This window comes from Capsicum annuum, chromosome 8 (genome assembly GCF_002878395.1).
Source record: "Capsicum annuum cultivar UCD-10X-F1 chromosome 8, UCD10Xv1.1, whole genome shotgun sequence".
NCBI lineage: Eukaryota > Viridiplantae > Streptophyta > Magnoliopsida > Solanales > Solanaceae > Capsicum > Capsicum annuum.
Genome location: NC_061118.1, coordinates 169,360,614 through 169,382,117, shown reverse-complemented (window position 1 = coordinate 169,382,117; position 21,504 = coordinate 169,360,614). Strand labels below are relative to the sequence as shown.

Genomic DNA, 21,504 nt, shown 5'->3' with positions numbered 1-21,504 from the left:
CTCACATACTAGTTAATATTTAAAATAATTATCCTTTACAGTTAAAGTTTATATTAAATAATTAAATATTTTTTTTTATATTTACTTATTTGGAGGTGCATATAGAAATCTTTAATTCTGAGCTTATATATGTTTGTGTTTATATACAAAACAAATTTCATGATTTATATACAAAATCTCTAAAGGTTTATATTACTATACAAAGCGAACTTTGGAGTTCATATAGAAATCTCTAAAGTAAATTTCGAGACTCATTTCTAATTTGTGTTTGTATATACAAACCTCTAACTTGTATATTTAGCTATGTTTTGTATTATACAAAAATATTAGCTATGAAGCCTTATTTATTGTCTAAATAGTAGTTATTTCTCAAATTTTACCTAATTATAATTCATCTTAAAATAATTTCCGAGTAAGTCTCATTTTTGTTATAATTTAACTTGACATATTTTTAAAAAACAACATAACATGCTGATTTTATCATAATATCACTGTTAAATGATGTTTATATTATATGTTAAAATTAATTTGAAGAAAAAAATAATTAATATTAAAAGTAAAAAAGGAAAAAAAATTACTTTTTTTGATATATAAAAAATAACAAATAAAAGTAGAAATATAATTAAAAAAAATTGTAATACATAAAAGTGAAAGTATGTAATTTAAACTGTTACTATTAAATATGAAAGGAGATTATTAAATATAGATCCCAAGAAAGTGCAGGGCTCCACACGTGCATAAGAATATGTGGATGTATCCCAGAGTCACAGCGATTCCCTAGCTTCACTTGGATCCTTCAAGTATTTGGTGTATTTTTTATATTTACTGCAACAAGAAACCAAATATTTGAGTTTAAGTTTTGTGTAAATATTCTCCACAATCAGATAAATTTAACCTATTTTAAATAAAAAAATTTTAAAAATAAATTGAATAATCTGTAATAACAGAATAATGTAGAATTTTTTATTTTTTTTGAAAACTCCAGCAGTTGCTATACTCTTTGCCACAGCCTCTGCCCTTCGGATGAGCACTCTGTGGTAAGCACTGGGTAAACTCTTTACTGTGCAATAGCTCGCAAACCACATAGGAGACGTAAACCACACTAAGTAAACCCCATGCGATAAGCTTGATTGAAAAGGCATTAAGGGTGAATCAAACCCGCGACCTCCGCTATGAGAAGTCCCCCTCAAATCGATTCAAACAGCCCCTTGGGGGCTAGTGTAGAATATAATTTGTTACTGAATAAAATATAAAAAATTCAAAATATTCTATATATAGTAGAGAGAAAAAGAAAGAGAGATGCCAGAGGCAGTAGTTCTTGTGGTTCCAAAGCAAACGAGTCACCTAAATTTTAGATTCTTCTCCAACTCCAACTGGCCTCACCTCCATCTCTCTCCTACCTTTAATTCCTCTCACCTCTTTATAAACACCTAAAATCCCCACCCTTTTTTTCATCACTCATTACCCTATTAGCTATTTCCTAAGTAGTTTCCTTTTGGAGTAACAGTGTCCTTTTCTTACAACTTTTTTTTTTTATTTGTTCAAAGTAACAATATAATATGGCATCGAGTTCACTTCGATCATCATGGACTCCCCAACAAAACAAGTTGTTTGAAAGGGCTTTAGCTCAATTCGATAAGGACACACCTGATCGTTGGCAAAATGTGGCAAGGGCTGTTGGAGGTGGAAAATCAGCTGAAGATGTTAAGAGGCACTATGAAATACTTCTTGAGGATCTTAGGCGTATTGAATCTGGCCATGTCCCTTTTCCAACTTATACGAATAATGCCAACAATGGAGTTGGAGCTAATGAAGAGCATAGGTACTTACTTTACTACTAAAAAAAAAAACAAATGCTGTGTCCGTTTCAGTTTGTTTGTCTGATTACAATTTGACATCATCTTTATAAAAGACAAAAGGGACTTAAATTTGAGTTCTTAAACTATCGAAACGTAGATTATACGGTATATGATTTTGAAGCCTTAAACATGTCACGTGCAAAATTCAAATTGAACGGTTGGAAAAAAGAGAAAGAGACATTCGTTTTAAACAGAGTGTAAATGAAAAGTGAGACATTTGTTGCAAGCTAAGGTTATTAATTAATTTTAATCATAATACTATTTTAATTAAGTGATAATATAAATTTTTGTGTATTAGCTCTATGTGATAACCGTACTAAAAATACTTCCCCTTTCGTGTCTTTCAGGGATTCAGTTCTAAATTTTATCTATATTTTGCAAAAAATTGATTAAAAAAATCTTTCATTTTGTGTGATTTTTCTATTCGAATTTTTCATTTTACAAACAATAAATATTTTCGGAAGACAAAATTAGGATTTCAGAAACAAATTTAACAAATCACTAAAGGCCAAAAAGAGATGCTATAAGTTTGAAAGTTTCTGCATGCAACCCTACTTACCCTATTTAATTCAGAAACCTTTAATCTTTAAAATTTTAAAAAATAATTCAATGGGAAAAAGATGCTGCAGTTTTAGTACTAAAAGTGAAAGGATTTTTCAAACGTGAATTTTCTTAATTATAGTTAATTAGAGGATTAATCCTTTTTAAAAACACGGTTGATACAAGTTGTACTTCAAGTATATATGCCGCCTAGGATTAGATTATAGATATATACAATTTAATTAATAGCATATTTACAAGATATCTAACTCATCATTAGCTCAATAATCATATTGATTATCTCAATATAAAGTTTGTGTTAAATATCTTGATCACTAGAACTCATAGAAACATGTTCTTTATGATCTAGGTCATTTGCATGTAATTACTAAACCGTTTGAGTTTTTTCTTTTCTTTTGCTTATATTTTATTATTTACTACTACTTTTTTTTAAAATTCATTTTCTTTTGAAATTCTTTTGTAGGCTTCTGAGGTATATGAACCTGCACTAGAGAAGATGTTGACAAGAAGATAATAAGCTGGATATCACTATATCACTACCTAGAAAGTCAAGTGTATCACCAACAAACAAAAAAAAGATGCCCTTAAAAGTATCTCTTTGAAAATTCCATTGTACCTTCTCCTAATTATGTAAAATATAAGAGTGTTTTCTTGCTACTTCCAACATCAACATGTTTTAGTGTATTGTACTACCACATTATATTATCGAATCATAAGAATCTCATGTCTTTCCATATTACATTATCGAATCATAAGAATCTCATGTCTTTCCATAGCTATGTGCTAGTATCTCAATCTTCAAAAGTAATGAGCATATTTATCTCACAACATATATGTAGAATAATTGCATGCATGTGTTTGTTCTAAGGTATAGATGAACCATAATTTTTAGAATTTAGGTTTTGTTCTCTGTCACTATACAAAATATTCTACACTATCAGTTAAAGCAGGTTATCAATTTTTTTCTTTTTCAAGCTGCAATAGCAGGTCGAGTTTACCCATGATAGTGTAGAATATTTTGTATAGCGCACAAAACTCAAATTCAAATTTTTAGTACTTTGACAAGCTTTATAGCCTTAGAAAACATGATTAACTAGTTTAAGATCATTATAATTACAACTATACAGGTTTGAAAGATACTTAATTTCTTAATTAATTCTTACCCGATCAAACTCCATCAATTGCTACAGTTACTGTACAGAGTAATTTTTTTAAACTGTTTTTATGGGACATAAATTAAGGGGTTAAGTTTATTATGCCATGTAGTTAATCCTTAATTTATTTACATAAAATTAACCAGAAGCAGCTGTTTCTATGAGTGAGTATATTGGGGAGTTGGAAGAAATAGCAACTCAAAATATATAGGTTAAATATACTTTGGACTAACCATACATAAAATAATATGGAGTAGATATCCTATACACAACATATACATCGATAATGTATATATTATGTATATTTTGGTCATGTTAGTAAATTAGTTGGCCATACTGTAATATCCATAAGTACTTTTCGAAGAAAGTGTTCACTTTATTTGTAAGTACGCATGCACATGGTATTTGCTTTGGAAGCCAAAGGAAGAGGAAAAAGACACATTAAAATTGATACGCAAAATATACTATAATGATTGCCTTGATGTGACTATTTGGTACTATTACTCACTTCATCTGATCTTCTCCATACCTATACCATCACCATCCATATATTATCCTAATCAGACAGAATTAGAAATGGCAAAGACAATAGACAATGAAGGATATAATTCATGACTTGAAATTGGGCTTAAATTAAAATTGATACCAGATATTGACACCTATATACCATCCCTAATTAATAATTGTGTTCTTTTATTTTTTTATTTTTTTGCCAAAAATATATACAGTACATGGAATTTTAAAAAAAAAAAAAAATCCTAATTTGCTTACAACAAATGTTGTGTTTCAATGGATCATTGTGACGTGTATATCATGCATATAAGTTTATATTACAAAGATATTTATGGATATATACATGATAGACACAAGATAAATGGATATACAATGTGATATTATACACAAATATACATTGAATTATACATGGGATATAGTTGAGGATACACAGATGGAAATCTAGCTCAAATTGGCTCAAAGGTAAGGCTAGTAAAGTGTTTGCTTTAGGCCCTTATAATATTGAGGCCTCATAAAAATATTACTAGTAAATTTTATGATTTCAAATTCGCTTGAAATAATAATGAAGATTGTGAAATACATTTAAAAAAATTATTCAAAAAAAATAAAGAATGAAAAGACTATCTAATTTTTATTAGAAATATTTTAGAAATTTGAATTAAACAACTCAAACTTAATTTAATAAATAAAATTTTAACAACATTCAAGTTATATATTGCAAAGAAATTACTAACATCTTATTAACTAGAATTAATCCTTACTTTTTTATTAATAATCATATTAATATGTGAATTTAAATGCTATGTGTCGTTTAAAAATATTATACCAAAAACAACTCATATGCAAGAATGAAAAAGACAACTCTAAATTATTACAATATTATTTTTGTATGTATATCTATATATTTAAGATCTTTTATTAAAGTTTGGTTTTATGCCACTAATTTTATTGATACGTCCCTGGCTTAAATACGCGTTGTATCATTTGCAAAAACCTTCGACACTCCAGTTCTATTATTGTCTGCTTAATGTCTATATATACTACTGGCTAGGTTCCATAAAAGATCGATCAACAAGTTGTATATTTAATTGATACGTAACAATAATAATACATATAATCACTACTGTGATACCAAAACGTACATTAGGTGATATAATTACTTAAACAATTATGCATACATCCACCACTACGAAGAAGTAATTATAATAGTAATAGAAAAATGTGACGTTTGTCGTATAGATACATCACATGTTTCTATAGCCACTTAGCTTGAATACGAAAGAAATTTCTTGAGAGAATGATTGTACGTGCATGGCCGCTCCAATTGAACAAGATGTCCTGCTCTTTTAATGTACTCCAATGTTGTATTTCCTCCCAATTTTCTGCACTTATTATTGTACCCAAAAATAATTCTACTAATAATAAACAGTATGAAATAAATTGTCATAATCGAATTTCAAATTTGACCTTCAAATATAATCAACGTTAGAGATCCAACTAACTAGTTATTCAGGGTGAAGGACTTACGCTTTCATGGTATTAGAAATAGCCTGATTAAATATCTTATCGTCATCTCCGAATAAAAGATAAATCCTCTGCATGATAGAGTAGACAAGCGTATCAAAATAAATAATATCCGACGCGTTACGAAATTGACTTTATTATACATCATCTCTTATTTTTGACAATTCATTACCCACATATGAAATTTGACCAGTAATGTGTTTTAGAAAATCCAATTTAAGTGCTTCAAATCATTATGTGCATAACAAACCTGGGAGTAGTTAGGGTCCGTAATTGTGGCGTCTTTGTCACTGACTACTAAAGCTTCAAGAAGTTCTTCTTTCTCCTTTCTGTTGCCAAACATTACCTACTTTTACAAACCATTAAAATCTTGTTATATGTACCATGATAAAATAAATAATTTTGACACTACCTATTTATTCCTTTCGTTTCAAAATAGTTGACCCTTTTTTACTTGACACTCCCCTTAAGAAAATAAATATTTATTAGGAGTTTATTTTACCAAATTAGTCTTATTAATTATTCTTTGAAAATATAAATTTGAGTAAATATATTTTGTTTAGTCGTCATTTAATGTTGAGGGTAGTATTGGAAGAACATAACGAAATACTCTTGATTTCATTAAAAGGGACAACTAAATTGAAATAAATATTTTTAGAAAGAGGGTCAACTAAAACGAAACGGAGGGAGTATGTTGATTATTTGTAGCATATTATTTATTTCTATATTTTGTATATTAGTACTTTCTGTGTCTATTTTACTACATACGAGTCATAAGTTAAACATGGATGAAAGAAAGTAGACAAAATATGAGAAATATGAGTAGTTAATGAGGTAGTACGTACCTCAAGAAAATCCCTGTAGAAAAATTGAGGGAACCAAGGAAATTTATGACTGCCAATAGATAAAAGAACTTTGAGATCAGTGATGGTTTTTGGCAAAAGCAAATCAGCCCAAGTTGTGAATCCATTAATGTTCTTCAAAGAGGCATTGCTAATGGATTCAGTCATCTCTATAACTGTGCTTGACATAACCATAGATTCAACCATGTGAGGATACAATTGGGCCAACTTGAAACCAACCATTCCTCCATAACTGAATCCGACTAGAGAAAACTTTTCAACTCCTAGCTTCATCATAGCTGAAAAAAGAATCATGCGCGTACGTGAGAAATGTTTTTAGAACATTAGTAAATATGTTGGACATGATAACAACTTAAATTCTAATATGAAGTGGTTGATTACACATTTCAGTATGATAGCTGAGTAGACAGAAGTCCTGAGATTGAGCATATATACCACCAATAACAATAAAATGCAAACTCGCAAGGGATCGATCGAGTTAGGGCATATTGAAGAGAATTAAGAAAAGAAAAAAAGTATGTAGTTTAAACTTTTAGATCATGATGATATGTTACTTCAGCAATACCTTTTGCTAAGCAATGTGCCTGAAAACTCGTTGACCGTTCGGGACGATGAGTGAAGGAGTCTCCGAAGAAAAGTAAATCAGGGACGTAGACAGCAAAAGAAGTTCGTAAGGAGATCATTTGAAAGAGCCAGGTCATAATTCCATTGGCAACAAATCCATGGAGAAATACAACTGCAGGCTTAGTTTTGTTGTTTGGGTTGTGATGAATTGGAACCCATAAATGCAAGGTAGTTCCTGGTTCTATCTCAACCAACTTGGATGTCATTCCAATAACTTTCATTATACCATGTAACATTGGCTTTATTACTGCAAATACATTTCCCATTTTTAAGCAATGTAACTCTTTCTCCCTTTCTCTAGCTAGAGGAAGTTGATACCATTTTCTCATACCTCAAGATTTTTCGTCATACTATAAAAGGCCAGCATTGATAGCATTATTATGTAGTTGGCTCATAATGTCTTAATTTTGGCCCATATCCTTAGCCATTTAAAATGGCAGAATATATACCTCGAGATTTGCTAAATTTGATACTTTCATCGGTCCATTTTAATTATGTCGAGATTTTCTGTAATTATGCATCAAACTGCCGAGATTTATGTTATTTGCTCAAAATTAAAGGCTGTCTCTAAAAAATCCTATTTGTGCAATTTAATCTCGGAAAAATTTCAGAAATAGCAACTCTGTAGCTTTAATTGTAACTTTTATAACAACAGTTTCATAATTACGAAAAATAGCAAATTGTATTTGTATTTAAGTAAAATGTTGCTATATAAATACATATACAAATATATATGTATTACTCATAAATACATATGCACAACTGAAAAATACATATTCTTCTATTACTATGAAGTGGGTAAAATATTGCTACTTTTGCTATAAGTTGCAATTTTGAAGAAGTGTTGCTATTTATTGTAATTTTTCCTTTAATCTCCATATTTGGTGAAAAAAGTTCTTACTAAAGTGGGCTCCTTAACCCGGCCCATGGAAGAGCCCATTCCTGGGATCCAATTATAATTAGAGTAAATGAAATAAAAACTTGTTGCTCAAGCCATACACAACCAATTCCTCTCTATTTCACAAGGTAAGCAACAAAATTCATATCCTTCAATTTAATTCCGTTTTTTTTTTTAAATTCTTTTAATTTCAATTCAAAATGCTAATTTCGTAAAATTAATTGATGTATATAGCACTAAACAAAAGATGAAATGAAATCGCCAGAAATAGATCTATTTCTGGGTTTACTTAATTTGATTTTCATAGAAGCATTAAATCGAGCAGCTTATGTGCAGTTTTGTTTTTACTGTGGAATTTGATTGTGCTGTTCATCGGGAGTATCATGTGATAGAAATTTGTACTTTAGGTTAATTGCTACACTAATTTGGTATTGGGACATGTTGTTTGATTGAAGATAGAAGGTCTAAATTATCTCGATCTTTTTGAGTTTCATATATAAACACTATTACGTGTTAATTTTGAACTATTACGATTTATCTACACACAATTCAACTATCTACTGTTTACTTTTCCTACTTGTATTTGTTGATGATAGCTCTAGTAGAAGACTCGCTTAGCTTATATAGTTCAGGTATAAAGCTCAAAAAATCGGGATACTTTTGGTTTGTTTGTGATTATTAACGCTTGATTGAATAATACGTAGTACTTATATATATGTTATAAGGGCTATGCTTCATGAATCCTTTAGTCCCCATGGGATAGAAGCTTCTGGGTAGATTATTTGGCCAATTTTGGTTGTCTTGAGAGTTAAAACACTAGAAGCTCTTGCGTTGGTCAAATCTACTTCTTTTTGCTTTGTTAATAATGTTTCCAGCTTCTTCTGAGGTAGTGGTATGGACTGTGTACACTCTGTGGGAATGCTCTGGGTATGTTGTTGTTGTGTAATTGCTGCAGATCACAAATATTGTTTCTGAATTAGGAGTAAATCCTATAGATATCTGTCCTGTTTTTTCAATGAACAATCTAATGCTCTGGGTATGTTGTTGTTGTGTAATTGCTGCAGATCACAAATATTGTTTCTGAATTAGGAGTAAATCCTATAGATATCTGTCCTGTTTTTTCAATGAACAATCTAACTTATTTTTCTGTGAACCCTGCCTGATTGGTATAACGATGAAATTCAGTATTGGAATGAAAAAACACAAACGAGTATAGGATTTGAGGCGTTTTGCTGCGAGTGCTTAAACACACTCTTTTGTTATCGAAGATTAGTGGAATAGGGGGTTCCAAAATGAAATAAATGTACATGAGGATTTGTATAGCCAACACAACTACTTTGGGATTTGAGACATAATTGGTGTTATTGACTTGATTTGTCTTCTTGGCGAGTACTTGTCGTATGTTGTGTGTGCGAAGAAATATAACAGTTATCTGTGACGTTGACAGACCTTACAGCCTAGATAAGAGCTTTGGATCGAGGATATGGCAGCAGAAAATGTCCAAAATGATAAGTCACCATCCCCTGTTACTCCAAATCCAGCTGCTACTTCATGTAGGAAGAAGAAGAGCGAACAAGCGTCTTTTCTAGAAGATATCAAGGATCACATGGATGAATTCATTCATGCTTCCATGGATGAACACAAAACCTGCTTCAAGAAGACCGTCCAAAAGGTATTGCCAATACTTTCACCACAAATGAATGCGCAGTTTACATTGACCATAGAACGAGTTGAGTTTATTACTTCAACTTTAACCGACTGCTAAGCTTTTCCAATGCACATTTCAGATGTTTGGCATGTCAAAAGTTGTTGCAGAAAGGAATGCTGAGGCTAAAGAGGTTGAGAGTTCACTGCCACTGCAAACAACACTAGCTAAATAGGATGTTTTGGCACCTCTTGAAATGACAGGCTATGACATATGACTATTCACTGTGCTATCAATGGATATTTTTTACTTGTAAATTTCACTTTCTTACATCCATTGAAATGGATGGATTCTGTAGAGTATTGTGCCTTTTGCCCCAATGAACTAGTCTGTGGGATCAGGAATATGAAAGAGTGACTGGAAGGCTATTAAAACTAGTCTCATCTGTTCAGTGATCCCACTCTAAGCTTATAAGAGTGTTGCTAAACAAAAGAATCTAACTTGAGCAATCAAAGCCACGCCCTGTTTGGGATATCTTCTATTTCAGAGGGGTATCCAATGCCTTTGATACAAAGTTGTCAATCACGACGAAAAAGATAAATGTCTACGGAACAAGTAACAAGTTGTCAGCTGATCTTTTAACTAAATTGCATTGCTCCACCGGTTTTGTAGGCTCCTTTGAGTTTCGGTCTTGCGTCCATACTCCCAAGTGCAATGAAGTATTGAGTCTAAAATACTATATGTAAAGCTGTCTTAGCTCGCTATATCAATGAATCAAGAGATGACTTCACTAACTAAAAGTTTAAAAAAATAATGAAAAAAGTGCAATACAGCAATTAAATATAAAAGAGGATGGCTTAGATTTTAAAACTTTTATGAGTTGGAGCCTCTAAATGTTTTCTACATTCATGCAGAAGTGGCTGAGTGATTTCACCAGAACTGCACCACTCTCGGGATAAGACAACTCTTTATGAGCAATATACACACACATACGTATTCTATTGATGATAGTTGTATACATGTACACATCAAGCTTCAATTTTTTCTGAAATTTTAATTTATTCAAACTATAATAGTAAACACGTCGTCCTTCACCAAAAACATTAAAAAGAACGGCAATTATTTCCCATTTTTACAACGCGTTTCATGAAACGAGTCTCCTGACTGATTGTCTCAAAGGTGCATGTTATTTATACAAGGGTATTATCATTGTGATATATATTATATTGTCGTTATTCCCTTTTTAAGAAATATTACAACTCCATTATTTTTGCGTGCTGAAACCTTAAATTTTTGTCCATTTGTTCCTGCATTTCTCAGGCCATTTCAAATTGTCATTGTACCAGGGCAGGTGGCAAAATTAGTCTATCAAGAATATATAATTCGTTTAAATTTGAATGGGTTATTAATTCCCCCATTTATTAGATCAGTCTATCCGGCCCATAATAAATTGGGCTGATATATAACTAAAATTGACCCAGGAAATTATCTTCTCAAAATATTTTAAAAGAAAGTTAATTTTTTTATTTGATATCTTATGGAGTACTATATAGTAAGAATAAAAAGATTAATTTTATTAGGTACTAAAAAAATATATAAAAGAATAGATCATAAAGCCACTAAAAAATAGTAAAAGTTGAGGTGGTGGGTTATGATAAGTATTTTAGCTCATTTCAATACAAGTAATTTTTTAGACGGATCAATAACTCGTTCATTTATTAACTTATCTCATTTGAACCTAAATTCATCTCAACCCACCCATTTGACACCTCTAGTTTCACCTACAAGGGTCAAATAAATGTATTTACTGATCGATGACGTGAAAGGGATTTACAGATTAAGTTGCTTACAAGTTACAAGCCAACTCAAAGTTAATTTATACATTTCGCATAATTTAATCATTTACAAAATATAGAAAGCAAGTCTTTAGAGCCATTCAAAGTTGCACTGAGTTTGTAAATTATTTTATATCACCTAAGTCTTTAGAGCCATTCAAAGTTACACCGATCGAGTTTGTAAATTATTTTACATCACCTGTATGTAAATAGAACATATTGCAATAATGTAAATACTAGAATATGTTGAGTTATAAATGCTTCACATCATGTATATAAGAGCATTCAAATAAGTTAAGAATTGATTTGGGATCCATGCAAAGGACCCTCTCGGATATGAAGTTATGAATTTATTCTTTTTTTGTTAATAAAGGGACTTTTTGAGTCTACACAAGTATATGTGCGTATACATGCACAGTTGCACACACAATAAAAATAAAATGTTTTAAGATTTTCTGGTTAGATGTTTAAATTAATTCGCAACGTACCATACCTTGAACAAACAAACATTTTAACGAAAGACTTTTGAGTATGAAATTGCAACAAATATTAAAAGGCACGTTTTATAGAAAGAGATCAAACATGAATTTTATTACAAAGTAGAAGGAATTCAAATGCTTCCTTCATATAGTACATCCATGAAATTCATAACAATAACAAAAATACTACGTAGTATTAAGTTGGACGTACAAAGAAATTAATCTACGTACACTTCACTTGAATTAATTTTCAAGAAGAAAATGTGATATTCTAATTATTATTATTATTATTATTATTATTATTATTATTATTATTATTATTATATATAATAGCTAGTAGTAAGGTTACTTTCTTGCAAGCAAAAGTTGTGTCATATAGAGTAGCTTAATTGAGGTTGCATCCTCCTTTTATACCTCGTTTCTTTATCTCGGATCCAAAGATTTGCCAAATCCTGCATGCATCAAATATACATTATCCAACGAGAAACATTCAGATCAATAGCTATTTCAGGAAATAAATTTAAACATTATGTGATCGATCATCTCATCTAAACGTATAAAAACAAATTTATTCACGTCCAATAAACTTCAAACAAAAAGAGAATCAAGTATCAGAATTTGGTGGACAGGGGACGAGAGGAGGATGGGGAAGAGTAAGAACAAGACGAAAGCAAGAGTTTCAAACTTTTTCTTTTTACTATAGTTTCATTATCATAAGATGGTCATCCCTTTCGATGTAAATATCTGAAGTTTCTAGTGATATGAAACACTTTTATTTAGTCAACTATATCTTGAGCACGTCGCCCTATTTTCATATGAGTAATGGATATATACGGCGGAGAAACTTGAATTCAAATTTATTTGTTCTGATATCATGTTGAATTATTATATATAACTTAAGTGACACATTAAAATCTTTTTTCTATTTTTTTATGGACTGATTTATGCATCGGATTCCACGTGTCAATCGCACATGTGTACTATAATTGCATGAAAAAACTAATGATGTATTAGAGAAGTAATCATACCTTATATAGCTAATTAATTAATTGGTATTAGTACGTCCACGAGTGGTCTTATAGTTTGGGAAGGGCACACCACCACTCTCAATGAACATGATATCATGGATAAGTACTTCATAATGTCTTTTGACATCTTCAGCAGTTTTATTCCCTCCAACAGCCTTAGCAACGTTGGACCAACGGTCTGGGGTGTCCTTGTCGTACACTGCCAATGCCCTCTCAAATGCTTTGTTTTGCTTAGCAGTCCATGAACTTGCTGATCCTTGGGAAGCTTGAGAAGAAGACATTATGTGTATTGTAATTTGTATGTATTGATCTATGGACTCAAATAGTTTTTAAGCTAGTGAAGATTTGAGTTGCTTGTGAGTACAATAGAAGTGGCAAAGGGGTGCTACTTATATAGGCTCCACGAACAGAGGGGTTGTGGGGTCCAGGAAAATATTGCAAGAATTTGATGATTTGTCTATATAGGAACCACAAAGGCGAACAATGCTCCTTCCAGCAAGTATGATGCCTAAACCGTACTAGGCAAGCTCGGTGTGATAAATTTTGACTGAAAAGATTGTTGGTGAGGCGAGTCGATAACTACTCACCCAATCAATTCAGGAGTAAATGGCCACCCATGTTTGAAAAATTGCCTACAAATATAATTTTTGTTTCATTTAGAACAATAATATCACCCAACTCTTTCTATTTTCCTTAAAATATACTTAACACCTCAAAAACCTTCTCTCTCCTACTTGAAATGCCATGTCATTAATTTTTTTTTTTATATAAATAGATCTATTTAACTTATCAAACTTATTTAACTAAGTTTTATCCTAATTCTTTTTTTTTTTAAATTACACATGATATATTAATCATTGAAGATTAATTTAATTACACAAAAACTTGAATTATTTTATTTGATATGTACTTTTCAAAGTTTCTTTTATTTACTTATTTATTTCACCACTTAATAATATTTAAAATTTAAGTACTTATAAAAATTGGTACTCATTTTTTTTAGTTTTTTATTTTATATATTAAAAATTCTTAAAATGTAAAAGAAATAAAAACGACGGATTTATATTTTAGACATTAAATTTATTATTTATATGAGCATAAAAGAATAAAATTAACTTTTTTAGATATACAAAAGAATTTTTGGATTAATACAATCCAAAGATAGTATATTACCTCTAAATATAGAATAATAGAGAATAAAAGAATATAAGTTGTTATTTAAAAATATTGATGGCAAACCTACAGTATTTTTTGTTGCCAAACAAAATTCAATAAAAAAATTTTAATATGTATTATCACCTGAAAAATTTAATTTGGACAGAGATTACTTGAAAACTTTTATGCAAGATAATTTTTTATGAATATATAGTGAAAAGATGATTTTTTTTTTTGTTGCAAATTTTTTACAAGTAATTGCCCATAAATAAATCAAGTAAATTTGTAAGATAAGACATAAAAATTTAGATAAAAAATATTATTTTTAATTTAGTTTCTTTACTTTTTTATTGTGATCATTATATTTACATTTTATTTTATTATGCAATTAAACGCTAATTTATACCCGTACTTCATTTTAAATCCATCAAAAGCAAAGAATAATTGATTGAGTAATATTTTAAAAATTCTTTTGTAACAGTACTGAAGAAGGTATCATTTTGTTAATATTTCTTAAAAAATTTATTTGTTTCAAGACTACATAATTTTTCTTTCCTTCAGAAAATGTGGTATTATTCTTTTATTCTCATGTAAATAACAAACTTAATGTCTTAAATATGAAATCCATCGTTTTATTTCTTTTACGTTTTATGAATTTTTAGTATATAAAATAAACGACAAAAACAATTATTGTACTAATTCGTATTAGTACTTGTATTTTAAAACTACAATTATGCGGTGAAATAAATAAGTAAATAAAATAAATTTTGAAGAGTACATATCAAATAAAATAACTCAAGTTTTTGGTGTAATTAAATTAATCTTCAATGATTAATATATCATGTGTAATTTCTTTTTAAGAGAATTAAGATAAATCTTTAGTTAAATAAGTTTGGTAAGTTATACATTAAAAAAAAAAAAATTAATAACATTACATTCTAAGTAGGAGAGAGAAAGATTTTGAGATGTTAAGTATATTTTAAGGAAAATAAGGAAATTTGGATGATATTTTTGTCTTAAATAAAATAAAAGTGATATTTATAGGCAATTTTCCAAACATGGGTGACCATTTAGGGAATTTACTCATCAATTCAGTCAATACTTGTGGATTAGTCAGAATTTTAATTTGATAGATTTTAGCATTTACTTTATATTCTTATTATTAAGGAACCTAATATTCGGTCTATTTTGAAGTATGAGGGTCAAAATATTTGGTTTTGACCATGAATTTGCATATAGATTCTTCAAATATGTTTTTAGAAAAATTTACAGATCTTTCAAAAATCACACTGTAAGTATTGCAAGTCAATATAATTGACGATTCAGAATATTTTAAGGAAGTTTGAGAAAATTATAGTCCAGGGAAAGATCGTTTGACTCCCCAAATAGTAAGTAACATCTCCACATAAATTATAATTAAGTAAATAATATGTTTTTTTCTATCCATTTAGGCTTTTAGATAAGATAATCTCACACATAAGTATGGAATCAGAGTAGATTGAGTTTGGGATCGATTCAGTGCCACCCAATTTTGAAAAGAATTTCCACATATATATTACGAGTTTAAGAATGTACAAATAATTTATTTTTTTTCTTTTTGACAATTTACTATTCTGTTATATGTATTCAATATTCATAGAGTATAAAATAGTGCCTCACGTATAAAATGAAATGGATGAATCAGATTATAATACTAAAGTGGTTAGTAAAATCCAGATAAGCATATACACCATGAACAAGCCAATTAAATTAAGCTTTAACTAGTAGTCTAGTATAGCTTTTATTCTTCCACATATAATGCATATGATGACTAAACCTCATCACATTAGGTTGGATTCATGTCACATGGTTGGTTTATTGGGGTTGCCTGATCATTTTATGATACTTGAACTAATAAGTAAATCAACCAGATTAAATATGCCACTTTAGCTTATTCCATAATATTTTGAAGATAAAGGTTATCAATCTTATTTTGGAGATATATAAGGTCTATGTCCTCTTCTAATTGCTTTATAATTTTGTTATTATCTAAACTTGTTAGTAGATGCTCCTGGAATGTTACTTTTTATTCCTTCATGAATAATAAGCTTGTCATTATATTTGATTATCTTTCCTTTTTAGTCTTATAGAAAATTATATATACTTCACTACTTTTGCAAACGACATACTCTATCACTGATGAAATTAATATCATGAAGAAGTTCTAATATTACTATTAATATGTGATTAAGTAATAACCATATATTCTAGCTACTGCAAAGTGCAAAGATAACTACTATCCGAGCAGCCTGGAGCTCATTAATATTTGTTCAAACTTCGTATTTGTCTTAAGAAATTCATTCGATATAAATAAATTACTACTAATTTAAAACCTCGATAACATGAAAAAAAAAAAAACTAAAATCTTGAACTCACAAGCTTCAAATCCGATTCCCCGAAAACAATTTCGTTACAAATGAGTATGGGCCACAGATTAATTTGCCGTACAAATGTTTTTCACGGGTTGCACAATCATATTCGTTAACTAGCTAGAAATTACGTCTAGCTATTCCTATAGGCTATAGCTAGCCTAAATATGAAGTGTACTGTGCTCTTATCTTCACAGAAAATATATATATATGTGTGTGTGTTCAATAATTTTGTATATGTATGTACTTTAATTTGTCTAGAATCAACATTCCAAGTTTCTTAAAGGTAATTGTTCACCACTTGTTTACGTCCGTACAATGATGGTGTTATGTTTTAATACCAGAAATGGTTAACACGTATGACCTACCAATTTGCACAAATTGATTTTACGGGACCCTGTGAATCCTCTTTCTATTGTTTTCTAGCTTAGACCAAGCATGGTAAAAAAATTCATAATTATATACATGTAGTAGAAACAAAAGGAAGTGTGTTGTAGTTCATTATTGTGAAGATCTTGATGATGGTTATAACTTTGTTGCTTATATATAATTCTTGTAAGTTAAGCTAATATTCCTACCTGACATGATCCTCCTCTGCATTATTTACTCTCAGTTAGTTTCTTTCGAATCCTGCATAAGATTTACTACCAACAGAAAGTTTGACACTTGTATGGTATTGTTGAGTTCTCACATCAATGAGTGATGAATTATTAGGTCTTCTTATATGATCCCGGATAATCATCAGTTACTGTCCTTCCCGGTAGTGCATGTAACGTCAGTTGTATTCATCACCACTAGCAACATAAGAAGAAGGATTATTGTGATAAACTCCAAAAGTAAATCTAGTATCCAACCAAGTCTTTAATCAGAAAAAACTCAGAGTGTTAACATTAAATAAAATGGAAGGTTTCGTGTACTAAAACAACGCAAATATAAATTATTTTCGTTAGATAAGAATGATAGTAATAAATTACTGAAGGTATTAAACCTCAAGTCCCCAACAGATTGACCACGTATGAAATAATGTGAACAACAATATCGTTACCTTTGATTTTTTTAATTAAGACAATGTCATGGGGAAACTTAAATAGAACAAATAACATTCTTGTCCTGGCCTTACAGCATAAAGTCATAAACCATACAACCATATGCTACTTGCATCACACCTCTTGGAATGTGACCCTTCTTCGAACGGGATTAAACCATGGTTACATGGTACACGACAAGAGCTGTTAATCGAATTGCCATGAACCAGAGCTTTTAAGTTCTGATTTCTAGGAATGCTTACTTAAATGCAGTTCAGAGAATTAGCATCATCTGTTAGTATATTTTAGCTAAACATTTGGCCAGGAATTAACAACATTTTAAATTAAATCTTGCAAAGGTGCCAAATGTTTGTGTAGCTGAACATTTTTTATTGCTAAGACATACACATAATAGATGCGTTAAATAGCGGTTTAACTAAGTTTGTGCGAGTTAAAATAGGCTGAGTTAATAAACAAAAGGATCAATAACACGTCCAAATTAAATGATACTTGGATTAAAAAGGGGTAAGTAATGGGTCAATAACCAAATACCAAACTCTTATAATGTTTTATTTTCATTCTTTATTTTTTTTTACAATTTATTTAATTTCCTAATTATGGCTATACAGTATGACATGTAAAACAATAAAAGTTCCTTTTAAAAAAATATTTTGATCGATAATGTTACTCATGAGTCCATTTGAACAATATATATTTAGCAGAAAATTAAAGCCAATGACCTTGAAATGGTGGATGGGCAAACCTTTAAGATCAAAAATCAAAACTTATCAAATTTAAAGTTTTGTCCATGAACAAGTGAGGTCAAAAGTTCAAGACCATTCACCTCAAATTTAACCTATATCAGCCCAATTTTTAAATTGATTGAGTTAATCAATGAAAAAATTATTAGCCTACACGAAATACCTCACTATAATGATAATAATGTTCCACTAATTTTTATTCAGTTCCAACTTGTACCCTATGAATTCACACCCCATAAGACTATAAAAGCAGATTTTTTAGAGTAGTATTAGGGCATATACATAAGCTACAACATTGATTCGTATTATTATATTATGCTATTATAAAAACAAGAAAGGAGGCTCTCATATAACCTGAAATAGTTAAGCATGATTATAAATAAATGAGCATTTAAATTAGCTAAGACAGTAGAAAATATCTGTTAGTGGGAATATTGAGGTTGAAGGGAGGGTAGAAATAGAACGTTTGATGGTGCAACACCATACAATTTTAAGTGCAAGTGGATTACATTGTAGCCCATATATCTATATATGGTCCTATCCCATATATATGTTCCAATTTGAGTCCATATATTCACTTTTAGAATGCTTTACAAACAATACTACTAAAATAAAATGTATCTAGAGCTATTCATATTTTGAAAATATAAATAAATAATGTGATGTAACCAAGGACCCTTTAACCCATCGATGTGCGACTCCAACACCCTCCGCACGTCCAGGGCTGGACATGTAGAGCGTGGACAATATAAGATGGGGTGCCCAACATCGGAAACAATGAACTGGGTGGTCCTGACTCTGATACCATAATAAAGAAATGGACTTTGGGTCTAACTCAACCGCAAAAGCTAACTCATGAGAGGATTGCCCAAGACCATATAAGGAGACCAAAGACCCTTTAACCCACCGATGTGGGACTCCAACAAATTTATCTTATAACGTGCATATAATTAAGTCATGGATTAAATGAAGTTCCCCATCAGAAGGCTGAGTTGCTAACTTCCTACCAGAGTCAAACTTTTGGGACAAAATGAAAATGATTTGGGGCCCCTTCCCCTTCTCGACGTAGCTGAATAGTAGTTTCCATGATTCTAAAGTAAAAGAGAAAAAAAGAAGGAAGACAACAAATAGAAAAGGCAGAACACTTAATTAAATTAATTAAATTAAGACACCCTTAATTTGACGTGTTTTATTCATAAAAGGACAGTCCAGTGCACTAAAGCTACTGCTATGTGCGGTTTCCGGAGAAAGGCCCCACCACAAGGATGTATCGTACGCAGTCTTACCTTGCATTTCTGCTAGAAGCTGTTTCATATCTCCTTTAAAATTATATTGGGTCGAGCAATCGTGCTAGTTACCCACTTGAACATATTTAGCTTTTTTATTATCGTAACCCCCATTCAACCAATAATCGAGAGAAAGTTTGATAGTTGTATTTAAACGGAGGAATGTATAGAGAAAATAGGAGTATTTGATATTATCATCTTTTTACACGTTATATTAATATGAGGTGGCTGTTATTTTACATCCTCACTCATCACTTGAATGATCAGTGGTGGAGCCAGAATTTTTACTAAAGGAGTTCAAAATTGAAAAAAAAAAAAAGGTAAAGCACACGAACTAGTCAAAGGGGTTCAACATCAACTACATATACATAAAAAATAATTTTAACCATATATAAATAGCATAATTTTCCATCGAAGAGAGTTTGAATGACCCCCTAACTACAAGGTGACTCAGGCACTGCTTGTATCATAGAAAACTCACGTCTAGGGTTAAAATAAATAGAAGAAAACATGATTTAAGTAAAATTTGAATAAAATAGGTCAATTTGAAGGGTATTTAGATATTGCGCCGAAAGAAGAAGGTAAGGAATTTGGATGAGGCAATTTAGGATTCCAATTGACTCTTATATCGTACGGACAGCAACGTATGTGGAATCCTTGGTCTCCTACCAAGGGCTCTAGCCCTATAGGATGGTCCTCTAATTCCCACAACTTGGACAATTATATTGAATAAGAATCTTGTATAATGGCCCACTCATGTCCAATAACATAATTAGCCTCTTTCACTTTTTTTGGTTTTCATTTGGTGTTCGGTATCTGCATTGGAGCCCCAACTAATTCAAATCGCGCATTGCAGAACTCATGAAGGTGGCAGCGCTTCCAACAAAGTTTTCTCCATACCCAGGGTCGAAAACCCTACCTCCTGATTAAGGGTGAAACAACCCTATCCACTGCACCATAACCCATGTTGGTAGCCTTTTTCATTTTACTTGACTCTGATACTAATTTTTTTCATTTAATAATATTTGTCTTTTCATTTCATTTTACTTACTCTTATAGTACTTTCTCAAGTTAAGAACTCAAATGATCACTCGACTTTATACTTTTATCCCAGAAAGTCACTCAACTTTGATGTTGAATGACTTTCTGAGTAAAAATGTGAAAGTTGAGTGACTTTCTGAGTAAAGATCAAAGTTGAGTGACTTTCTGAGATAAAAGTACAAAGTTGAGTGGCTTTCTGGGATAAAAGTTCAAAGTTGAGTGACCATTTGAGTTATTAACTCGTACTTTCTCTGTCTAATAATATTTGTCTTCTCATTTCATTTTACTTGGCTCTTTTACTACTTTCTCCGTCCAATAACATTTATTTATTTACTTATTATTGACTTGAACCTTAAAAATAATAAATAATCAAAATAATTTTATTATATCTCCCTCTGAATATAATAAAATTTAATGCTTTGGAAAATACATTAGATAACAAATAACATTTGATATCAAGGATAAATTGACACAAATGGATAAATTATCTATTGATTTTTTTAAACTGGATAAGTATAATTAAATATCGACTTTTAAGAACATTATAATTGAATATCGACTTTTAAGAACATTGACAAGTAAAGATGGACTAAGAAAACAAAAATAGATGTTTCAATTACTTATTCATTTTTAAAAATCAAGAATTTTAATTTTATTAGTTCCTTCTTATACTACTATCGTCCATTATAGATTTTTTTGAATCGTTACATTGGTAAAGGGTAAGTGTGCTCTTTATCAAAGAAGTAGTTTCTTTGAATCTAAACTTTGAGTAGTTGATATTAATATCGACATTATTATATATTGGAATTAATTATTTTTTTTAGTTTCGTTTTTAATTTAAATAT

General features: G+C 30.4%; 4 protein-coding genes across 4 annotated transcripts; 2 read left to right on the top strand and 2 right to left on the bottom strand.

Annotated features, from left to right (window-relative positions):
* Positions 1-1,309: 1,309 nt before the first annotated feature.
* On the top strand, positions 1,310-3,154 carry LOC107879999 (protein RADIALIS-like 3). Its single transcript, XM_016726922.2, has 2 exons — positions 1,310-1,822; positions 2,884-3,154. The coding sequence occupies exons 1-2, from the start codon at positions 1,560-1,562 to the stop codon at positions 2,909-2,911; spliced, it is 291 nt and encodes a 96-aa protein (XP_016582408.2). The 5' UTR covers positions 1,310-1,559; the 3' UTR covers positions 2,912-3,154.
* Positions 3,155-5,279: 2,125 nt separating this feature from the next.
* LOC107879537 (2-hydroxy-6-oxo-2,4-heptadienoate hydrolase-like) lies at positions 5,280-7,384 on the bottom strand. The gene is made up of 5 exons (XM_016726561.2): positions 7,040-7,384; positions 6,457-6,752; positions 5,862-5,957; positions 5,615-5,682; positions 5,280-5,469 (listed from the first exon to the last, which is right to left on the bottom strand). Exons 1-5 carry the CDS (start codon positions 7,362-7,364, stop codon positions 5,352-5,354), a joined length of 903 nt encoding a protein of 300 aa, XP_016582047.1. The 5' UTR covers positions 7,365-7,384; the 3' UTR covers positions 5,280-5,351.
* A 591-nt stretch (positions 7,385-7,975) lies between these two features.
* Positions 7,976-10,078, top strand: LOC107879998. The gene is made up of 3 exons (XM_016726921.2): positions 7,976-8,124; positions 9,444-9,668; positions 9,784-10,078. The coding sequence occupies exons 2-3, from the start codon at positions 9,480-9,482 to the stop codon at positions 9,874-9,876; spliced, it is 282 nt and encodes a 93-aa protein (XP_016582407.2). The 5' UTR covers positions 7,976-8,124; positions 9,444-9,479; the 3' UTR covers positions 9,877-10,078.
* A 1,945-nt stretch (positions 10,079-12,023) lies between these two features.
* Positions 12,024-13,357, bottom strand: LOC107879997 (protein RADIALIS-like 1). Its single transcript, XM_016726920.2, has 2 exons — positions 12,984-13,357; positions 12,024-12,407 (listed from the first exon to the last, which is right to left on the bottom strand). The coding sequence occupies exon 1, from the start codon at positions 13,262-13,264 to the stop codon at positions 13,001-13,003; it is 264 nt and encodes an 87-aa protein (XP_016582406.1). The 5' UTR covers positions 13,265-13,357; the 3' UTR covers positions 12,024-12,407; positions 12,984-13,000.
* Positions 13,358-21,504: the final 8,147 nt, after the last annotated feature.

What these genes read in the sequence shown, in the direction of transcription:
- LOC107879999 (XM_016726922.2), top strand. Translation starts at nt 1,560, where the DNA reads ATGGCATCGAGTTCACTTCGATCATCATGGACTCCCCAACAAAACAAG. An exon ending in GGAGCTAATGAAGAGCATAG is followed by an intron (nt 1,823 to 2,883) that starts GTACTTACTTTA and finishes ATTCTTTTGTAG; the next exon opens with GCTTCTGAGGTATATGAACC.
- LOC107879537 (XM_016726561.2), bottom strand. Translation starts at nt 7,364, where the DNA reads ATGGGAAATGTATTTGCAGTAATAAAGCCAATGTTACATGGTATAATG. An exon ending in GGCACATTGCTTAGCAAAAG is followed by an intron (nt 6,753 to 7,039) that starts GTATTGCTGAAG and finishes TTCTTTTTTCAG; the next exon opens with CTATGATGAAGCTAGGAGTT. An exon ending in ATTTCTAATACCATGAAAGC is followed by an intron (nt 5,470 to 5,614) that starts GTAAGTCCTTCA and finishes TAATAAGTGCAG; the next exon opens with AAAATTGGGAGGAAATACAA.
- LOC107879998 (XM_016726921.2), top strand. Translation starts at nt 9,480, where the DNA reads ATGGCAGCAGAAAATGTCCAAAATGATAAGTCACCATCCCCTGTTACT. An exon ending in TCAAGAAGACCGTCCAAAAG is followed by an intron (nt 9,669 to 9,783) that starts GTATTGCCAATA and finishes TGCACATTTCAG; the next exon opens with ATGTTTGGCATGTCAAAAGT.
- LOC107879997 (XM_016726920.2), bottom strand. Translation starts at nt 13,264, where the DNA reads ATGTCTTCTTCTCAAGCTTCCCAAGGATCAGCAAGTTCATGGACTGCT.